General features: G+C 40.7%; 1 protein-coding gene across 1 annotated transcript in view; it reads right to left on the bottom strand.

Moving 5' to 3' along the window:
* arap2 (ArfGAP with RhoGAP domain, ankyrin repeat and PH domain 2) overlaps positions 1–23463 on the bottom strand; it is a gene marked incomplete at both ends in the record, with an annotated part of 129342 nt that overhangs the window by 78401 nt on the left and 27478 nt on the right. Inside the window, 2 exons of the mRNA XM_083905708.1 lie at positions 6058–6164; positions 18194–18387. Of these exons, the coding sequence (XP_083761834.1) occupies positions 6058–6164; positions 18194–18387 (301 nt within the window). The remainder of the gene's footprint in view (positions 1–6057; positions 6165–18193; positions 18388–23463) is intronic.

A 23463-nucleotide genomic window follows, 5' to 3' on the forward strand; every position in this document is an offset into this window, starting at 1 on the left:
CCCGTCTATGTTCTCTAAACTGCAATTACGGAGCTCCTATAGAAATCCACTCCACTCATTATCTGTAAAGTCATCAAAGCTGAAATGAACACAGTTGTCCACAGATCCGGAGTGTCTTTTCAGTTCAACAACAAAGCTTGTATGATTTACAGAACAGGGATTTGCCGGTGGTTTCATGGCAAAAATTGGACTATAAAAAACATAGTTTTTCCTCATTTTTGACAAAAGGGACAGGAAATGACATCAGCCACAAAGGCTACTGGGAGCTAACAGCAGTTAGCATTTGGAAAAGTGATCATTTGCAGGCTCTAGCAGGCACATTGTCATCATATATAACTAAATACAACTGTAATATGTATCCACTGGACAGATAAATCATCTGAGGCTGGAAGTTTGTGTAGGACTCTGTGCTGCACTGTGGAGCCAAGAATACAACTTTTTAGACTTGCAGTTTACGGATACCGTTGCCCTTGCCAACACTCTTGCGTGTTTTACGGACAAAGTGGAGCTTCGCGAGACAACAATTCCAGGAATTTAGTGCATCGTGACGTCCCAATGAGTGATTGGGATTGCGTGTTTTTTCACACTTTGCCAACTGATAAGGATTTAAATGATTAAAAAGTTGATTTTGCATAATATGTCACCTTTAATACAACTGACATTTGGTCATATTTTCTATCAGATCTGAAAGATATTGTGATTTAATTGGCAATACCACTTTAGTAAAGGCAAACTTAGTACCACAGAAGAATTCAACAGCAGCCTTTGCAATTTGTGTTGTTTCAAACAGTGATTCATATAATTTTTATACAATAAATGTAATTTCTTTAGCTCTATTTTCTATGCGTGACAATCACACTCTACATTCTTCGTGCTAAGCAAAGTCCCCTGGCTACACTACAGGTTGACATGTGAGTGGAATTAAAATCTTGTCATCTAACTCTCAGCCAGAGAGCAAATCAGCACGTTTTCCAAAAATGTCACACTTTTTCCCCCTATTTAAAAAGCATATATGACATTCAAACTTCAATTGGCCAAAGTGGGAACTTCACGAAAAAAAGCTTCGGGGTTTTCCATTCACCAAGGACCTAAAACCAGTCCCGACTCATGAAAATGTATTTTTCATAAAAAAAATTTGGTAATCCAATTTCAAATACAAAAACTTCACAGTGAAATTCTCGCTTGTGGTCACCACTGTATCCTGGGTTTACACCCAGCTGTGTCGCTCATCCTATTTACTGTGCAGCACTTTGAAAAAAATGGCATGAAGGTCAGAAAATCTAATTCTTCTTCATAAATGATGAATGAGCACATGGTGTGAAGATTAAGTATAAAGTGGTTTGTATTATTAATTAAAAGTTTTATTTATTTATTATGACACTTGAATATCAAGTGATTAATGACATTTAAGAGAAGAAGAATCAACATTTCTTTTGAAATCAGTTCACCTGAAACTTAGAAATCACTACTTGAAGAAGACAAAAAAAAAAAAGCTTGAATGTGAGAATAATTAAAATGACCTCGATACTGACCCTGATGTCGAACAGTGTGGGCCAGCTAAACTAAAAGCAGTGAGAGACCATTTATCTTAAATCCAATGTTATTCAAAAAGTCAAAAAAAAAACTATGAGGTCAAAACACTGACAAATATTCAAATCAACAGAGACAATTCTATCAATCAAACATTTTACCCAAGGTGAGGTTCAGTCTGTTCAAAGAGGTTTTCAGGGAAGAATAATGGTAAAATAATAACATTCAAGACAACAGCTTAGCCAAATACTGCAGTGTAAACAGCTTCATTTGGAGGTTGCCATCACAGGTTTTCATGAGGCGATGAGTCTGACTCATGACTGATGATACTGTATATCTACTGTTGGTGCATATGTGTGTGTTCTAATCTAATCAGCTAAGTGTGTGCACGCGCAACAGGGTCAGAGAAAAGAGAGTGAGTGAAGAGAGATGAGGCAGGCTGGGATGAATCAAAGTCCAACTTATGCTGTTGCAACAAGTTTTAAAGGTCCCATATTACGCAAAATCAACTTTTTAATCATTTAAATCCTTATATTTGGGACTCTGGAGGGCCTATCAGTCAGCAAAGTGTGAAAAAAGATGACTCATGTTTTTGTGGTCCTCCTCAGTCTAAGTACAGGAGTTGCGATGTTGACTTCCGTGCTCATTGTGCCTCACAAGGCGCTAAATTCCAGGAATTGTTGTCTCGCGGAGCTCCGCTTTGTCCGTAAAACACACGAGAGTGCTGGCAAGGGGCAACGGTATCCGAAAATCCACGAAAAGTTCTATTCCTGGCTCCACAGAGCAGCACAGAGTTCTACACAAACTTCCATCCTCAGAGGATTTATCTGTCCAGTGGATACATGTTATATATGACGACAATGTGCCTGCTAGAGCCTGCAAATTATCACTTTTCCAAATGCTAACTGCTGTTAGCTCCCAGTAGCCTCTGTGGCTGATGTCATTCAGTTTTTTTTTTTTTAAGAGATACTACTAAGGCAGGGTGTTTGAACTGCTGTGGTGCTTCATTCTTTTGGTATTTTGACCAAAGCATGTCACAGAGATGTTCATTAGGACACCAGGGAACTAGGTTATAATATGACCCCTTATATATTGTGGCAGCAGCTACAAATAAATTCATTTATAAGTACTGATGTCAGTTGAGCAATTGTCACGGAAGATGATCTACTGGACCAATTATGAGTACTATTCACATACACACTCACATTTATAAACATAAGGCCCAAATCAAAAAATACCGTAATTCCCCATTTTAAGTTGCAGTGAGTGAAATGAACATCTATTGGAGAATTTGTGTGTTAGGTATAGACCGATATCTCTCCCACTCAAATCATACAATAGAAGATGTTAAGTGTGTCCATTGTGGGCAAATAAACAAATAATAACCTGTGGTTTCCATAGAGCTGACCCAACTCCTGATATAACCATAAAAGGCTCATTCAAGGGTAAAAAAAAACAGCAATTCACAAACTGGACCTTTAATAACAGGTCTGAACATGGGGGGGTCAACAACCCAGACAAACATGGATTTCCTTTACCGTGCCATCAACCTGCGACTCCACTTTACTTAAAATGCTTTGTGACCAAGTACATCACCTTTTTTTTTTTCTATTCACACCAACATCTCTCCTCTCAGCCTCTAAATTGTCATTCTCTCTCTCCCCTTAAACGTCAGCGATTGTATCTACCACAGTGGACTGAACGCTCTGTCCATTTAATGGCAGCAAGACAACAGAAAAGCCAAAGTGAGTCTCCACAGCTTAAAGCGATTAGATGACTTTCTGACTAATCCCCACCTTGGGCAGGTAAGAGAACGCTCCCAGGGAAACGGATCGATTTGATACACACACACACACACACGCACACGCACACACACACACAAAAAGACAAAAATAAGGCCATTTCAGCAATCACCTCGTCAAAACAATTCAGGAGACCTGAGCTCATTTTAATTCCACTCAGTTTTTTTTGTTTTGTTGCACACAAAATGGCAATTACATCCAGCGTATTAACGAAGCTGCCAAACGATGGGACCATTAAGGGAGCTGACACAAACAGATCGATCTGGCATACAGCAGACTGGTAGAGGAATGAGGTACAAAAAAAAAAGGTCTTTGCACAAGGCGAAAAAAAAAGAAAAAAGAGGAAGGGATGAAAAAGAAACTAGTGAACAAGCGCATACGAACAAACAAGCCATGCTTTGCCCAGGCAGCTGTGACGGTTGTATTCTAAATGGGCCATTACGGCACAAACAAGCAGCACGCTCATTGATCGTTGGCCCTCTGGGACTGGAGTCTCCTGAAAGGCTTTGTGCCCTACAGAGGCAGCGATACCTGCATGAAGCTCCCTCCCATGGGGCGACCTCAGTAAAAAAGAAAAAAAAAAAGAATCCTGATCGATAATTAGCGATTCCTGTACAGAACGCTGTTCAAATGTAGAGTGCGTCCTACAGCGGAGGTGAGCGGCGGTCGAAAGGGCTGTTTCTGACATGGCAGAACGAGACCAAAACGGAGCCCAAAACAAACTTGCGAGAAGATTCTCTTTGTCTCATTAGAGGCGAATGTTGACTGTGCGACCTGCCCGCTCATTAGTTTCCCGGCTTGCATCGCCGAGGGGGAAACACGTCACAAGTGTGTGTGCGTTTGGATGAGCAATCTGACAATAAAAACAACAAAAAAGGTGAATTTCACTAAATAATTCTGAATAATTCACTGTGTGTTTTAGGTGAAGTGAGGTGCAAAGGGCTCGTTAAAGTGTGATCTACACTTATACGAAATGGGACAGCCCTTTAAGAACGTGCCATCTTCAATTGCTTTTACATGGACAGATATATGTGATGTATATATGTTATACGGCTCTTGTGGGTTGTGTAGATTTAGATTAGATTTGTGTCAATATTTTCAAACATTTTTTAAGAAGTAAATAAAACATCGATTTAATTATTCAAAATATTGTTTTGTTCTTTGCGCTCCCTCATTTGTTATTTGCGTTCTATCACTTGTTCTTTGAGCTCCCTCACCTGTTCTCTCCGCTCACTCATTTGTTATTAGCTCTTCCTCACTTGTTCTTTGCACTCCTTGATTTGATATTAGCGCTCTTTCACTTGTTCTTTGCGCTCCCTCATTTGTTATTAGCGCTACTTCACTTCTTCTTTGTGCTCCCTCACTTGTTCTTTGCACTCCCTCACTTGTTCTTTGCGCTCCCTGATTTGTTATTTGTGCTCCTTCACTTGTTCTTTGCGCTCCCTCATTTGTTATTAGCGCTACTTCACTTCTTATTTGTGCTCCCTCACTTGTTCTTTGCACTCCCTCACTTGTTCTTTGCGCTCCCTCACTTGTTCTTTGCACTCCCTCACTTGTTCTTTGCGCTCCCTCACTTGTTCTTTGCGCTCCCTGATTTGTTATTTGTGCTCCTTCACTTGTTCTTTGCACTCCCTCACTTGAACTTTGCGCTACTTCACTTGTTCTTTGCGCTCCCTGATTTGTTATTTGTGCTCCTTCACTTGTTCTTTGCACTCCCTCATTTGTACTTTGCGCTACTTCACTTGTTCTTTGCGCTCCCTCACTTGTTCTTTGCACTCCTTGATATTTTCTTTCGCTCCCTGATTTGTTCTTTGCGCTCCCTCACTTGTTCTTTGCACTCCTTGATATTTTCTTTCGCTCCCTGATTTGTTATTTGCGCTCCCTCACTTGTTCTTTGCACTCCCTAAATTTGCTCTTTGCACCATGTTTTTTTTGTTTGTGGGAGGGCCTTAGGAAGCTGTCTGCTGATTGGCTACTGAATTTTTGTGTGGCAGCTCAATGGACTGGAAGTAGCCGGAAGAGTTGCTGTCTGTCGGGAACTCGTTCTCCGTCAACATCCAACAAAATAATTGTAAGTATATCATTACTATCGCATCAATTGCAACCAAACTACTACTTGGTAATTCCGAAGGTTTTAGTTGTGGTTTAGTAGCTACTACATCTTCAATGTCTCAGAAATGGGAAGAGAATGAGACAAATAAACCTTGCTACAATATGATGCACACTGCTGGTGTTAAAGCTGGAGTTCTCTCATTGTTTCTTGCCATTTACAAGAAACACTAAAGTGCCACTCATTCACAACAGGAAACATAAAAATGTATGAAACAGAAATTAATTTAAAATTCACAGGAGTAACTACATTCCCATTCTTTTTTCTGTTCCCCACTGACAGTAAACACAGACTGTAAAAGAGGTGATGACGATGAAGGAAATACAAATCTAGTCATTGTCAAAATGAAGAGGAAGTAGCACAAATACAGGCGCAAATTAAAATGCCAGCTGGCAAACTTGGAGACAATTTTCAAAAATGCCGTGCAATAAAACATAAATCAGGTTTGTTGTGGTAAATATGATGTTTGTGGAATGATGCAGCGATAGAGTGCACTTTTCGCTCTTAAACGTGCATAAAATCACGCGCCATTGGCTGTGTTCCATATATTTTAGCATTAACAGCTCTAAAATAATGTGATGGCAGAAGAAGTGGAAAATATAGTACAGCACGTACCAGAAGTTTTTGAAGGGTGTGTTGATTTCAAAGCCCCTGCGGTCCATGTCTCTAATATTGGCAGCAGTGAGTTCCACGTCGGTGATCGCCAGTCCCGCTCTGTGGTCCTGGAAAAACAAAGAAAAACAAAATGGAGGGGCCATACGTTTAATGAAAATTAAGTGCGAGGTAGTAGCATGCTAACTTCAATAAATCATCAGCGATTGATCACACTTTTTCCTCACAAATATAAGCCACATATTCACTCTCTTTCATAAAGTTAGACAAGAAGATTGATGCACTCTCATGCCCGTCTGTTAAGTAGGGAGTTGCAGCCAGGAGGAAATTAGCCTAGCTTGGCAGAAATGAGTAATGTTGCTCTGCTGAGGGAATTAAGAAAATACCTATTTTTATAATTAAAACGCTGAAAACAGTTTGTTTTTTCCAGTAGCTTAATTTTTTTTTTATGATCCACAGACCAACCAATGCATGGATTTTCAATGGAATCATCTTTGTATTACTTTCAGTTTTCACAAGTTATCAACTGGCATTCGTATTTCAGACTTTAGATGAGGGGTTTCTTTAAAAGGCATTGTGTGTAGGAATTAGTGACATCCAGTGGTGAGAGTGCAGTTGCAAAATCCAGGCTCTGGCAAATCTATCTATAAAGCAAGTTGCGTCTGAGCGTCTGTCTGTCTGTGACAGGCATATCTCGCTGACCGTTCGTCAGATTAGCCCTAAGACTTTGGATATGGGTTGAGCATGGCCCGATGGTGTTCAACCTTGATTTTCGAATTTTTTGGAGGAATTTTAATTTTCACTGATTTATCATGCTGCACTCTCACTGATTTATCATGCTACACCAGGCAGGCAGTGGCTCATCAGCAGCAGCTGCGCTGTGTGGAGCGGGTCCACCGCAGAACGCGGCATTATATTGAAATGATGAGGTGATTCATCAATACGCTTGGACATATTAATTTTGCATTAGCATGCTACTACGTTAAGGCTAACTTGGCAAACCCTTTTCCAAAGGTAAGCTAGCAAGGCTACAATTAGCATAGGCTTAACATAAAGCAAACACTGTACAACCTCATTAGACGAAACGCAAATGTTTTCATTTTCGATTAGCATTACCGTAGCTAGATGTTGTGACTGTCAGTGACACGCCAGTTCCTTATCATGCATTACCATAACTGAAAAATCTTCTTCAGCTCCCACTATAGGAATACATACTTCCTACGGGCACTGCACTAGTTGGTTCAAAAACAAGATGGCAGCCTTACATAAGTCCCTTGCCTAAAGCACATATTACAGGCTTAGTGTAATTGTGTATTTACACCAAGCCTGATATGACTTGGTACATCAAGTTTCTAATGTGTAAACACACCCCGGGATAATTTATGTGCCTTTTTATTTCTTGGGTGTCGTGTCTACTATGCTAGTGACATGATTTCCAGATGCCTGTGTATTTCATGAGGAAGGAGCCATTTCTTTTCACCCTCAGCAATGGCTGCAGTTCCTCAGATTGTAGGAGTAGAATATTTGCATCGACTCTGTATGTAGAGCAAGACACTGTTAATTTTAAACTACTGTACATCATAAACATACATATGGGTCGTATGTTCTGTTGATAAATACTAAATCATACATCTTTAAAGCCTATACTGAAAAAAAGGGAAAGTACTAAAAGTCCTCTTCAAATGTTAGATGCCTTAAAAAGCCAACATTTCAAGACCTTTTTTTTTGTTGTTGTTGGCCAAATTGGCAGCCCTCCCTAATAAGGTGGGATCAACAGGTCACCTCATTAAAAACTAGTTTCACACACTGGACTTTCATGTCATTTGGCACAATAAAATCTAACATACTTAAGGAGCAAACAAAGAGAAAAAGGCCATCACTATAGCGACATCCTCATCCCAAATGACACACAATCCTGTGTATGCATGAAACTGTGCTGTATGGAGTGTGTATATAAATATATGAATCAGCTCTGCCAAGGGCAAAAGTACATCTGGTGAATCCAGCCCAACCTGAGGTTCAGCCATTTCTGAAATACACGTGTTAGATACCAGTCTTCCCTCCTCCACTTCTTCCTCAATACTCTGAGCAGTTTAGGCTATTTTGCTATAGCCTAGAGCTCTTGGTGTCCAGCATTACAAAAAAAAGAAAAATAGACTCTTTATTCCATTACTGAAGTGCAAAAAGAAGGTCTTGGTTATCTTCAGTGAGAGTGGGTGAGATGGGTGAGGGGTCAGCTGAGCAGTTTAGAGAAAGAAAGTGCACGGAGCCAGAATAAAACAGGATCTGTGCCAGTGCACTAAAGTGAATCACATATACAGCCTTGGCGAGGAGCTTCAACTGCTGCCATGCTGTGCCAGATATGAAAAAAAAGGAATAAAAAAAAGGAAAAAAAGAAGTGCGCATTTCCGGCACCGACTGCTCTTCACCAGCAAAACAATTTACACTAATTACACTCAACAAAGACGAGAAGATAAATCAACACCATCTTTGTTGATGAGGCCTTTTTTTGGCCTGCTATGGCACTGGTAGTGCAAGAAAACGTGTGAGGGGAACACTGCTGTCACATTTCTTTAAGGATAATTGGCGACAAACTTCTCCCTGCATCCAGATTTAGCAGATTACAAAAGGAGGGAGGATTCACTTAAATATTTGCCTGCTGCAAAGATTTCCAACCTGATCTTTTTGCTTTAGGTTCAGTTGGAGGTGTCAAACTCTTAATTTGACAGTCATTAGCCCCAATTAGACTAATTCAGACAAATTCCAAGGACTGTGGTGGAAACCTAAATTATTCCTGCACAATGATACTGAGGCAAAGTCAGTGGAATAGAAGGAAAGCCAGAAAGTGTGGAAAGACGCTATGAAGCGTTATGAGCAATTAAGACACTATGCGCAAGGGGGATGACATTACAGATAAAAAAGATTAAAACATATATAACCACAAAAGGCTGAGAGTGAGACATTTGCGATAAAGTTTTGATAAGAGGGTTTGGCGGAAACTCGCCTTTCCATCCTATCAATTATAACTTTGCACAGTCATTGATCTTTCAAGTTCTATAGCTTCTGAGGTTTGGAGATGCATGACGCGATAATGAGAGGACTGGGGTGATGGAGTCCAAACCGACCTCATTCAAAGCTCATTCCGACACTAACCATTTAGCGCAGCCCCGAGGATCTTCACTCTGCTGTGGCAGTAATTCCAACAGAGAAAGACAAATGGTTTACAAATGCTATAGCATAATTGTTCGGTTGCATACGCATGGGGTGTGTTAGGAGTGAGGAAAGTGCCTGCGTTGCATGTGCGCACACATGCATGAGCGCTTCCGCCTGTCTGTATGCACATGTGAGAGAGTGACGAGAGGCCAAGGCAGTCACCTATACCTAATGACCCTCATCCCACTCAGGCAGCCAATTAGAGCGTCGAGTTTTAGCCGCCGTCCAGCCCTCGCCACTCGTTACCCGCACGATATGTGCCGCGGCCTCCTGCCCTCTCCAATTAATCCACCAAGGATGGAGAGGAGGAGGGATGGAAAAGGCATTAGAAGTAAAAATAACTCTCCCAATTACATCAGCCAAAGGGTAGGTAGCAATAATGGCACTAACAGGGGCAGAGACAAGTAAGCCCTTTGGCAAATGTCCATATGTTATTTTTCTTTCTGGATTCTATTTGTTTTAGCCAATTAATTGGCGTTGATAGCACATTTTACAATCTATCAGCATCTGTGGACACTGGCTATGGCGAAGGACTGTTCCACAAGAGGCTCCACAGCTTGGATGCTACTGACTAGTAGCTGGCCCAGCCAAAAGTGTCACAGACAGGATTGGCTGTATTGAAAATTGTAAAAAAAATTGTAGTGTGTAACTTTAAAGGAGCATTATGTAATAAATCTAAAGCAACTGGCCCTAAAATCCTGTTAATACGCCACAGAGACTCATCATCATCATGATGATGATCATGTTTATGTTTTGAAATCATGTTTTGGCATGTGGCGCCACCTACCGCCGTCTACCAATCATTGCAGTCAGTAGAGTCTCAGCTGCCGAGCAACCACAGGTTTCCAGTTACGTCTGAGCTACAATGGTGGAGAAAACAAAACCTAAAAGTATAAATTTGAGTGTAGTAACCGTTTTTGGCCACATTGTTGTATATGGCGCCTTTAAGTGATTTACGTGAACACAAATGATGTAACATCATGTAGTATGCTGCGTCCCTCATCTGAAAACAGGCAGTCGAGCATTATCAGACCAGACAAGACCTGACTTGAGGGAGGATTTGAATGTATACAGCGGCAGCACAGGGTCAGGTGGGGACAAGGAGCATTTTTTCCATCAAACTGCTGGGTTTGATGGGTTTTTGAGCCATGGAATTCAATTCTGAATCTTTTTGGCGGGACATCTTGTATAGTTTGCGGTCAAACGCAAGCCCATGCAACACGGTTGCCTTCGACATGGAAGAATCTAAACGCAGCTCAACTGAGAAACCTGTCATGTTGTAGATTTAATCCGAATTGTGTGAACTAAAATTGAAGAGCATCTGTTTACTTTGTCACACGTAACTATACTTCAAAACTACTCTCATCTCACTCTCATCTCATCTCAAATAATAGCATTTAATATTGTAATGAATAGTGTTTTTGCAAATTTTCTTCTCGTAATATAATATATTACGAGAAGAAAATTTGCAAAAACACAAAAAGAAAATTTGGAAATAAAAAAGTCCGTCATGGTTATACGATATTATCGTATAACCATGACGGACTTTTTTCTTTCCTTTCTAATGTTTTTCCCTTGGGGAATGAGGGCAAATAATTGAGCAAGTAATAAGTAACTGGCTATCAGCGGATAGCCTCGGCCAAAGGCGGTCCACAAAAAAAAATACACAAACTAAGTAAAAAACAAACATATTTCGATTTCTCTTAATGACTACAATAAATAACCTTAACCAGGTCAGTGCTGAGCAGCAGACCATCTGTAAATATTCAAGCTATGCAACCAATTAAAATGTATTTTCAAAGCTTTCCAGGCTCGTATTGCACGAGTCATTTACTCCAGAGTCACAATGAGTTCTAAAAGAAGCCAGGCAAACAGAGGCAGCCTCTGCTTCTATGTCCAATTCCATTTCCACTCAACCACTTAAGATGCTCTCAAAGCATGCTGGGTAAGATGGTCTCACTGAGGGGGTAGGTGAAGTGAAAAGAGCGCACACTCAATGTAGACAAAAGACTTTTGATTATTTGAAACATCAGGTCGTGAAGAAGGGAGGCCATGGCTGGTGAGGACATGTGAACAACAGCAGTGGACGAGAGAGATGTGGAAAAAACACACAAAAACATAATGAAGACCAAAGACAGACAAACTTGAAGATAAAGTGATTAATGTGCATCCTCTTTGAGGAAAGAGAGACACATGCATAGACTTGAAATATATCTAAAAAACAAGTTCGGCATTGTGGAGAGACCCTAAAAATGTAACTGGCAGCCAGTGAAAGTCACTCCATCACATTTTGTTCAAAAATATTTCATAAAACTTTACTGTGCATGTGGAACACGGCTATAAAGGCTTTATGAGTCAGACTGCTGCTTCAGGGCGAGTCAAGCTGCGATGGTTACAGGGTTTGGCAAAAATAAAGCTCCACTTTAGAGTGGAGCTCCAAGCTGGTTGGAGGTTCGTATGAATCACATGAATGTTGAGGGTAAAGTTTGTAAATGCTTTCCAAACGTGCGCTAATAAACGATTTATAGCAACGAAGCATGAAAAGCATCGACCCCCCCAGAGTCGAATTAAAAACGAAACATTGACCGACCTCAACAGCAACAATCACTTTTGTAAAAACAACCCATGGATGCTTACATTCTATTGATTTTAATACACTGTTTGGAGTTCAAATGTAGTGCAACGAAACCAAAAGGACAATCCCAACCCACCTTCAAACCTACCTACCTGGACTTTGGTTTAGATCCAAACAGGTAAAAGTGGCACTAGATTTTAAATGTTCAAATATTGGCTTTTCTCACTAAGCGAAACCACAAATATGAATATCATACCTGCTTTATAATATGGGTATGGTTTGCTGCCTCCAAGTCCACTTAGAAATAAAAGTGCTAAGTACATCCATATAAGGTTCTTCGGCTTCTTCCGAACCCTCTTGGAAGGTTCTACCAAGAACCCTTATAAAACTCTATTCAGGAAAGGGGTTTTAAAGGGTTCTCTGGATCAAAATGGTTCTTACTAGAACCATTAGTGTTGCCAAGAAGCATTGAAAAACCCTTTCTTCGGGAAAGGGTTTTTCAGAAGCAAATGGTTCCATGTAGAACCTCAGCCCTTGTAGAAGAACCCTTTTGGAACACTTATTTCTAAGAGTGTAGAGAAAAAATGCACTCAATGCATACCAAATATTAGCAACGGTATTTTAAAATGACTCTTTGAGCTGTGTCAGGAATGATTAAAGAAGGAAGAGAGGGGCCTGCTGAGTCACAAATTCAACAAAATGGCCCCGCAGTCTTAGGATGCTGCTAACCGTTGCAAAGAAGATCTTGCGAAAAGCAAAATGAGAAAGAAATTTAATTAAAGCAGAGATTAATTAAATCCTCAGTCTCGCTTTTATTGAATACTTAGAATACCTTTCCAACAGAGGAGGCTGTACTGTGTATGTGTAACGTTTGCCAAGCAGGGAGGAAATAAAAGGGAAATAGAGAGAAAAATAATATCTGGTAAGCATTTTTCTTTTCCTCCCCCATTCAGCCAATGAGAAGCCAAGTCTGTGCGGAAGATGGTTTACATACAAGACGACAGCGAGAAATATGGCCGCCCAACAAACAATCAATCAGCCGCCGCGGTGAAGACAAACCAGATAACACCTGTGATGTATGAGATGATACCGCATGAAACAAGTTGCTCCGGTTGTAGCGGATCAGCCTATCCAGGGCGATAGGCAGGCTGATCGTTCTCGGGAGTAAATGCGTCTTCTGTGACACACTTTGCGCTCCGTCTGTCTTTCTTTACCTTTTGTGTTTAAATGACCTTAAACACAGCTCCATCACAGGGCTTGCAGTGCGTGAGAAATGGGGCGGGGTGCTGTAAAGGAGGAGCTGGGAGGATGATGTTTCCAATAGCTCGTTCATCATGTTAGATTAAATACTCCACTCCGCTGAACTTGAACGGGGCAACGCTCTACCTCCCTCTTGCTCTCAATCACTCTCCTTTTCTTATAAACTACCAACGCTCATTTCTCACTCATGCGACCCTTTGCATGCGCCGTCCGTTCCTCTTCATCTCTCCGCTTCCTTTGTTTCTGTCTGATCTCTCATCTTATTCCTTCTTCCGTGCAAAATGCACACCTGCATAATCTAGGATGGGGGACGTGAAAATGTGCTGACAAGCAGTGATAACCCAAAAGAGAATTCTAACGAAGACGTTCGGTCGCCTTAATGAAGGAAATAATGAACGGTAAACAACAAATCCACAGGAGTGAGCAAAGTGAAAATGAGAACCAAGCAGGGATAGAAATTAGTGGAATGCTCACAAATACAGGAAATAAATATTCGCATAACTGCTATCTTTCAATGTTGGATTGGTCGTCTTGCTGCTGTAGCCAAATGAAAATAGCAGAAGTATCTTTCCTGTGTTTCACAGCTTTAGAAAAACACATGCAAGGTGTGAAAAAGAGTGATAATTGATTAAAACAAATCACTACAGGCAACTTATTAATTTGACACTTTAATCCCCCAAGTAAAATATCCCACAACTTTGTAGTCCGTGTTAAAAATGAAGGTAGTAAAAGTGTTCTTATAAGCGTGACAACCACGACTAAAGCAAATGAATGGTCAGGATTTATTAAGCTGTGTCTGAAAAGTCGCCAAAAAATTTATGGCAGTAAAACACTGAGTCAGAAGTCGTTCTATCCCAATGTCAGCAGGGAAAAGTATCCTGGACAGATGGCATTTTTTACACCATTGTTCAAAAAAAGAAATCCATCTCCAAGAAGCTTTAAACTCTTCCAAATATTTTCTTAAAGGTCCAGTAAGGTAACATTTAGGAGGGTTTATTGGCAGAATATGGATATATTACGCATAAGTCTGAAAAAAAAATTGAGACGAACCCGCCCGAAACTGGATTTCACTACAGAATACGTTTTCAAAACGTCCCCATAAACATGGCGTAGTTTCAGGAAATACCTCCGTCCACATGAAACGCCCGCAAAAGGACTCGAAACACTATAGTTGCATATTTAGCAACTTTACAGACCCTCTGCAACTATTTTTAAAATGTATTATTTACCAAAAAAGTGACTAGCATCAAATCTAGCAACTTTCTATCATAAACCTAAATACTAAGGAAGGAAGGAAATGTGCAGAATTGTTATTCAAGTATAAATAGTGTCTCTGAGAATAGGTTGTTTTCACCTCCCTTTATTTTACGTTTCCACATTTTTTTTGGTTAACCCCCCTTGTGTGAAATCGCTAAAGACAGGACGTGTTATTGTGATATCTAGCGTCTTTTCAGGATGACTTCAGTTACTTTTCATTCATTCAAGAGAGAGACAGCTGGGAATATGATGTCATCGTTTTCCTAAAGTAGCGTATATGCTTTCTATACGGAAAAGTGAGGGCGGCGCTTGGAATTTTGAAAACGTTTCCCAGAGTAGGAAAAACTCAATTTCCATGTGGTCGGACCCTGACATCCATTCCAGACACACTTCTTAGTATAGTAAAGGAAATAATTCTTGTGCCGGCTGGCAAAATTCCCCTGCTGTACACAGGAAGTGATTTGTTTTCCACGAAGACGGACGGATGGAAGCAACAGCAACACTGCGCAAGTAAAGTGAGACCACTGCAAGCAGGATGGAGTATGACTGAAAACACGAAGAAGCAACGAGATAAAAGTTTCACAAGTGAATTCTACTAATCAAAAAAGAAAGTCCCTGCCCTGTTGCTATACACACAAACACTCCCTCATTCAGGTCTGATATTGCTTGACAGAGCTCATTTTCAGATGACGGACAGAGCAAAACAAAAAACTTGCAAAGTGCAAGTTTAGTAAACTTCAGGTTTTTTTTCTTCTGCCATCTTTCTCTTATTGCAAGTTAGAACATGGTCTCTGAAGCAGGGGTGGTCTATTTAAATTTCAGAAGGTCCTCGCATACAAATTGGCTTCATAGGAAAATTGGCTCATTAAAATAGCTTAAATACCGTGTTTAAAAAAAGAAACAAGGAACATAATTAAAACTTCTGAAAGGTTACTACAACTGTATAAATATTCACTGATTACATTGATAATACTGACCAAGTTTTCTTTGAAGTTTCTTAAAAACAAACCAATAATAAACCAACTAAGTGCACATTTAAGCCTTCGCCGAAATAAGCTGCTTCTCTCCTGCTATTACGCATTCACTCATTAAATCAAAAGATTCAGTAATGGCGAGTATAAATGAAGGAAGATTGACCTGAGGCCACATTAAACTGAGTGTCAGTCATCCCCCTCAAGGCTCCCATTCAATGCGAGAAAAAGTAGACACTGTTGTAAATAGTGTTCACAACAATATTTTGGACCTTGACAAATTGAAACCGGTGCATTTGTCAATTATGAATCATGTCATTTACCATCAGCTCGCTGCTTCTCTCCCTCCACGTCTTGCTGTTCTGGGCCTTCACAAAAAGATGCGAACGGACAAGACGTTGTATTCAGAGGATCCTCGCATACTAATAACATTGTGACACCTGTCTGCTGCTGACAGCTCGCATCCAGTCGGACCAAATTGCAGTTGTTCAGGGACAATTGTGGGTTTCAGCTCACGTCCGCAAAATAACAGAAACGCTGACAGCCATCGATCGTTGCCACGCCCGTGTATGGATAGTCAGTACTTAACTTTACGAATTTAAGCAGGCAACACACACACAAGTCAGAGTGCAACTCTCTTTTTTTTTTTCCTCGCCCTCGCACATCAATCTTCCGTTTCTTTTGCAGAAATTGTAATAACTGCAAAAGCGCCACTCAAAAGGAATTAGGGAAAACAAAGAGCAGACAGCGTTTCCGAAAACAATAAGGAGAATTACATTACTGCATATTACTGCAATCCGTCTGCGGCATATTAAATACATGTCCACACTTTGACATACACGTCCTCCAAATAGTCATCAGCTGTCACTCATGTCTGTCATGTCAGGATAGATGTTACAGCTAATGACTGCTTGAATATAAAACAGAGCTGCTCAAACTAATCTCAGTACAAGCAATTCATAGAACATGTGACTTCCACCAACTATACCTTAACAGACTGTGAATGGAGTGGTGTAAAGTGATGACAAATATTTAACTTTACACGTAGCAAGGCTAACATCGACGACACTGTCACCGAAATGATCGACACATTTTTATCGTACACACTGAAACAAGTGCCAGAATACTACAGTTAATAGCAAAACTACGCTATCAGCAAGGAACTTTCGTCATTTGAACAGACAGCAACGTCCATTGCTTCACACGGTCAACTCACACAAGAACATACCTTCAAAATAAAAGCCAAAAGATCTACACACCGTGCCAGTGCTTTTTGCAGAAGGGACGCAACTCAGAACGGTGAAAAGGCAACTCAGTAAAAACAGCCTCCAATATGTTTCACATGAATATTCACAGTCAGACAACTCCCAAAGTATATATCAACACCTACAGCAAACACAAAGAAGAGCATAAGACAATAATGCCGATAATTCGGTGCATAAATTACTTAATAGTTAAAATTTAACTCAAAAAAAAAAAAAAAAAATATATATATATATATATATATATATGTTTTTGCCATTTGCTGAAATAAAACTAACTGGCAATTGATTGATTGACAGGTGTGTTGATCTGATTGGTTAGTTGCTATCAAATCCCAATCAAGGTTTGCAATGAGTTCAACGAAATGGCCAAATTATCGTACAATTGGCTTTTTTTGAAATAATCAATCATGAATCATGGGTGAAATTACGTTAAAAGTATGACAGTTATCGTACATCTGGCAACCCAACACTAATCGGCTAATCCAACGATGTGAGGAAAATATTCCCAGACTGGCACAAACCTTTCACTTTTAAATGTTTAACGTATACCTTACAAACCCGAATAGAACTATTGGACAAGCTTGTGCTCTCTGTGGCTGATTTAAAAGCAAACATCACATCACTATCACTTTAGCAACTGTATAGCGACTCTGGCTGCACAGTGAGGATGACAGACACTGCTCTGCTAACCACCGGTCTGTACTTCCGGTCGTAAGATTTAGGCCTGCCTTCCGTCAACAAGTCACCGGTGTATCTTTGCATCAAGAACATGCAAACTCCACACAGAAAGGCCATGGTTGATGGATGTGGAACCTAGCAAAAGACAGCTAAGCGAGCTAAGACAGTTTTGCGTTTCCTCTGACGCTTCAGAATCTGCCTGCACTCGGTTCAAAGGTGGCACTAAAGGCAACATTGATGTCGTGCAAAAGAGCATGTTCTGGTGGAAAGTGGCGGAAAGTGATCAAATCTCAATGGGGCTCGACTTAACCTGATTTGTTTAATCGTTACTGATTGTCCTAATTCTGATTGCACTTCATGTTTTGCTCCCACTTATTATATTCGCTAAGCATAGTAAGGACTTGAGATTGAGTACACTTGCATTTATGCTTTTACGTTTTCAATCCATCTTCTCATTAGAGCTGTGATATTTACTATCTACCTTGTACTTTCATCCATCTTATTCATTTATTTATTGTGTGGTTTAAATGCCTGATAGCATTCTACTGTAACAAGAATTACCCTGTTTTGAAATCAATATATTACATTTAAAGTTTGACTTTTATGGCTGTGCTTGCATGTCTTGTCGATAAAGTTGCACCAATACGTTGGTAACAGCCAGCTATTCCTTCTTACTGCCATCTGGTTGTCGGCATCAAAAATACTGAATACTGCACCTGAAACCCCAGAAGTATTTTCACAAATATAAGCCTATATTTACTTTGTGCATCGCACATGTATGAACATCTCATTCCTTTTTTTTTTATCATCGCTGCCTCATCTGCTTCAAATAGGCTGTGATTATCATCTTCCCCCCTTTTTTTTTTCAAACAGGAAACTGTCATCCTGCAGAGAGGAAGTCCCAGTGGTGTTGGATGTACCTGTTCTGTTTTGCAGAGCCTGACTTTACTCCCCGCCAGGGACACCAGCACTCTGCCTTTGTAACCGCGCAGTTCCAGCAAACCTCGCTTGTTTGTGGAGGAAGCGTAGAAGAGGCTGTCGGAAGGCTTCTGGGAGCCAGAGGCAGGGGGGTGCACGGCTGACTGAAGAGTTTCCATCCACTCCTGGCGCTCCCCTGTGGACACGTGTGTGAGGGAGAGACAGAAACAAAAGAAGAGCGGTACATGGTGAATGCTATTTCAGCTGTGACTGTATCAAAGAGATTAAACAGCGGGAAAGAAAACAAGTTGGTCAACAACCAACAAGGCCCGCCATCTAAAACTTCCTCTCTACCTCAGTTAACATGCTCTGCCAATGTCATCCTATGGCTTCAAGAGTGTGAATTCACCAGAATTGGCTGCATTTCAGATGCAATATAATTATAAAACAGTGCGTTGTCGCATTTAATGCACCACGGAATCATTTTTGTGCGATTCTGGTTCATTCAATTTGTTGTGCAATTGACGTGATTTATAGAATACGCCATTATTTTCACGGGGAACGCAAACTAGCTGTGTGTAGTAGTGATTTTAGAGAAGCAGGTTTACAATGGTTCGAGTTCGTTTACAATGGTTACTATTAAGCCCAATTTATACTTCTGCGTAAAGTGCTCTGCGTAGGCTACGTAGAGACTCTGCGTCGACGCAGATACTGTCGAAGAGCCTCTGCGTAGTCTCCGTCTGCACGAAATATTTTTTAAGTGTCCGTCACTCCGTCAAGGGACTACGGAGACGGCAAGAGCTGCGATTGGTCCTCAGGACAGGCAGAGCTAAGCTGCTCTGTGCCGGCTCTCAGTGCGCTCCGGGCGTCCTGACAGAGGCGGAGCTGATCCCCGCCGATAACGCCGCTGCCGAACTATAAATACGTCATATCTATACACACACAACACATGTTTAGACTCTAAATGGCCAATTTCTCGCCTCAAATTATCTTAAAACTGCGTTCCGTCACACAGAAAAGTGAGAAACGGCCACTGTTTCAACAACAACAGTCTTTCTCTCTCTTTCTTTCTCGGACGCCATTGCTCACTGTAGCCAGAAGCACAACAACCTTGCGCAGCGACCCCTACTGATCGGGCGGGAAATTGCAGCGAGTGTCCGTCACCACGACGCAGAAGTATAAATGCTCGAGGCGTCTACGTGGTGACGCAGACGGATAACGCATACGCAGTCGGAGAAGTATAATGTGGCCTTTAGTTGGCAGCAGCTTTCGTGTTAGCGGGAGGAGGTAATGTGTAGTGTTACAATGCCTACAACATTGTATGTTTTCCTCCTCTGGCAGGACGTCACACTGGGGGCGTGGTTAAATACTCAATTCCGCCTTTGCTTTCAAAGGTCAAGATCGTGAAACCATGAAAATCTTGACACGGCTAATTGGGATGAATCACTGACTTAGGTAAAATCTTGATGCTAATCAATAGCTGTGCCAATGCATCACATGGTTTTGATGCAGAATATATATATACACATATATACACATATACATATGTATGTATGCACATATATATATATTATGTATGTATATATGTGTATGTGTACATATGTATGTGCGTATAAATGTATACCATATATATATATATACACAGAAATATATACACACACATACATATACACACACATATATAAATACGTACACATATGCAGGTATATACATGCACATACATACATACATATACATATACATATACACATATACATATACATACATATATAGATACATACAAAGTATTCTTATTTTAAAAGTGAGAGTTCATCACACCATTAAAAATTACCTTGAGAGTTGCTACCATGCGATTGGCTGATTACATGTTTGTGCAAACAAACAATTGTTTGAACAGGTGTATGTATAAAATAGCTGTGACATACATATATATATCGCTTTGCACTGTGGGGAAAAAAAAAAACAAAGCTTGAGAGGTCAGCTGCACCTATGGTTGCTAAGCTCTGGCAGGACAATCTCTGTTCAAGTGGGGAAATTTAGCAAACTGTCCTTTGCCATTATCTTCACAGGTCCACAGCAGCACCCTCTGGAGGAACTGTTCTCAATATGAAACGGGAACAGAACAAAAAAAAAAAACATCCGACAGATAAAGAACATCAAGAAAGAAACTGCCAACTGATATGAAAAGTTAGATGAACTTGATCTGAGAACAAGGCAGTGTTTTAAAGACACATTTAAACTTCACCATCCGCTCATCATCCCAAAAGTCTAAAGAACCACTTCTCTGACAGATTGACAGACAGTGTTGTTGAAATACACAAAACGACAAAGTCAGAACAAGAAATATTTGTCAAGGCACATAAGAGCATCACGCGCCAATGATTTACAGGAAATGTATTTTTGGACAACAATGAATCTGAATGATCCACAGGACTTGATGGTCCTGATGTGTTTTCTTTTAAGTGTCGAGGTTAGATTGAAAGTCTTTACACGGAGTATTTCATGTTTAATAAAGTATGTACCGGTTCTTTGTCAAAACAAAATAATGTGCCTCAAAATAAATGTAACCGTGTTCTCAGGAAGCGACTAGAAATATCTGTAATTGTTTTGGGCAAACCAAAATGTTGGAGGTCAACAATGGAAAAATATGTGGTTTGGATTTGTGTTGGGTAATTATTGATCCCCTTGATGGGATTTTTTTTGTCTTTTCACCCTTTTCTAAAGAACAAGGCCACAGACGAACAGACTTTGAAGGCACCCCTTCACATCTATCTCCTCTGAGCCCACATGGGTAACCTCCAAGATCTAAAAATCCATCTCCAGTTTATTAGGAACGCAAAATCACTTCTTCTCGATCAACAATCCTGCAACAGTCCTTCCTTCTTGATAGCTTCTAAGCAAAGTATCCTACTAGTAAGTTATAAAAAGTATTAAGTGCAGCTGAAAAAAAAACCCAAAGCGGGCACGTCTTTGCTGCTCTTTTTGACCACGGGCGCTTGTTAATTGGAGGCTCGTCGCGCCTCCTCAGGTATCGCTATATCTCTCTGTTCAGGTCTTGCCAGTTTGACCACTCTTGCCGTAATTATCCTCAAGTCTATTTGGGTCAGGTACGACTGTCTTCAATTCTTTTTTTTCCCCCTCCTTTTGTCATTATACTTATTCGCAATGGTTCACACGAGGTAATTAGAGGATGAAAACGCTTAATTAGGAGTTTCCCACTCATTAGAATGTTTTTTTTTTCTTCCTTTCTGCGCTGACAGAGCCATCTTAGTGATTCCGTGACTTCCACAGTGACACGCTGCCTAACCAGGGGTAGGTGTGGGGGGGACTTTTCAGCGACCTGTCAATCATTCTGCAACCATTAACTGTACAACCTGATATTGTTGGAAACTGTACCTTAATCAACCTCTTGCCTGTAACTCCATGACCTTCTCTGACCTTTCCTACAAACAAATCTGCCATCATCTCAAACTTCTGAAGAAAAAGTCTTCCTTGCCATCCCATTCCTACACTCTCCCCGAGCGCTCAAATACTGTATCCGCTGCCTGGTCCCAAACTGAGCTCTGGTCTCTCTGCCCCCCAGATTCATATGAATTCACAAAGAGCTGGTATGAATAATGAAATGCCTTCTCAATTATTGACTGCCCTTTACATCACAAGGCTTTACTGTTTCGTTCCCACCCTGTTTTTCCTGACTTCCATTACCTGTCCTGTGCTCACTTATTTGCCTGTTCTTTTATTCAGGGTCGGTCGATGCCTCTCCCACTCTCGCTCACTCTCTCTTTTTCGCTCTCCAATCTCTGTTTCGTGCTGGCTGTCAGTCTGAGCATGGGAGGGAGCAGGTTGAGAGGAACTTCACACAAAAAAAGTAGACAGTATTGTGCCCATACGCCTGTGTGGGCTATCTGACTCGTGCCAGAATTTGCCTCGTATGAATTTATATTTGTGCACACAGTCTGGCACAAAAACACACAAGCACATTTGCCAACAGAGTTCATATAGCTTGCAAACGTGTTCTCACCTCTGAGTGCAGTTTAAAAAAAAAAACTCTTAAAGCTGCAGTGCGTACATTTCAGTGGTTTCTGTTACTTGCTTTTACTTGCTTACAATTATGGATATTATTTGTATGCAGCTTCCTTCATCTGAAAACAGGTTCTGTCAAGCAATACTATCAGACCTGACTGAGGGACCGTTTGTGTGTATTATAGCAGCAGCGCAGGGGCAGGCGGGGACAGGAAGCGTCTTCAGTCATACTCTAGTCTAACCCATACTCATTGTAAGTCAGGGGTCAAATACAGAGCAGTTTAATCACAACAAGAACTCCAATTGGTTGTTGTGTTACCGCCGCCAAGGAGGTTATGTTTTTCGCCAGAGTTTGTTTGTTTGTCTGTCTGTTAATTGGCAACATAACTCTAAGAGTCACGGACGGATTTGGATAACATTTTCAGGAAATGTCCGCAATGGGACCAGGAACAAATGATTACATTTTGGGCGTGAGCTGTGGACGCGATGACTGGTTACAACACTCGCTGTCTGACCCAGGCGCGCTAACAACTTTTTCACAGCATTTTCCCCCTAAATGATTAGGCTCAAATATCTGTATATGTTGCCAAAATATCAATGCTAACAGTAGGTTTAAAAGGGGGGCTGAGTTGCCTTGGGAGAGGTCTGCGCTCTCTGAGTGCTTTTCTACTTTTACATTTAATGAATCCTTGCAAAACATTATGAAAAACCTGAAAATGTAATTCTTGACTTTACCATTTACACATGTGCATTGCGACTTGCAGATCACAGTGGATCTACAAAGGTACAAAACATTTAGTCACAAATATCTGGAACTAAAACTTCTAGTATGTCATATATGATTGGAACATTTCAAGATCTAGAAATGATTTTACTACACATTTACTGTATAAAGTATTCCTGAAACTAAAGTGGGAGCGAATAAAATAGGTATTACTGTATGTATAAACGACATAATTGTAGTTGAGTATATTGTTAACTTTCCTGCTGTGCTTCTGGACAGCGGTGGGGGAAGCGCAGGGGAGATTTTACCTCTTGGGCACCAGCTGTGGCTGCTCCAAGTTAACACCCTTACTTCCAGAGATAGGGGATGAACAGGCGGACACTCTGGAAGAGTCTGAGTGCTTATTTCTCTCAACAGGCTTGGAACACAACACATATTTCCCCAACTTCATAGTGACTAATGCTAAATATACTAACTTACACTGGCTTCTCTAAAAGATAATAATAGACCACAGTAAAAAGTAGC

The sequence above is a fragment of the Microchirus variegatus genome (genome assembly GCF_963457635.1).
Source record: "Microchirus variegatus genome assembly, chromosome: 2".
In the NCBI taxonomy this organism is placed as follows: Eukaryota; Metazoa; Chordata; class Actinopteri; order Pleuronectiformes; family Soleidae; genus Microchirus; species Microchirus variegatus.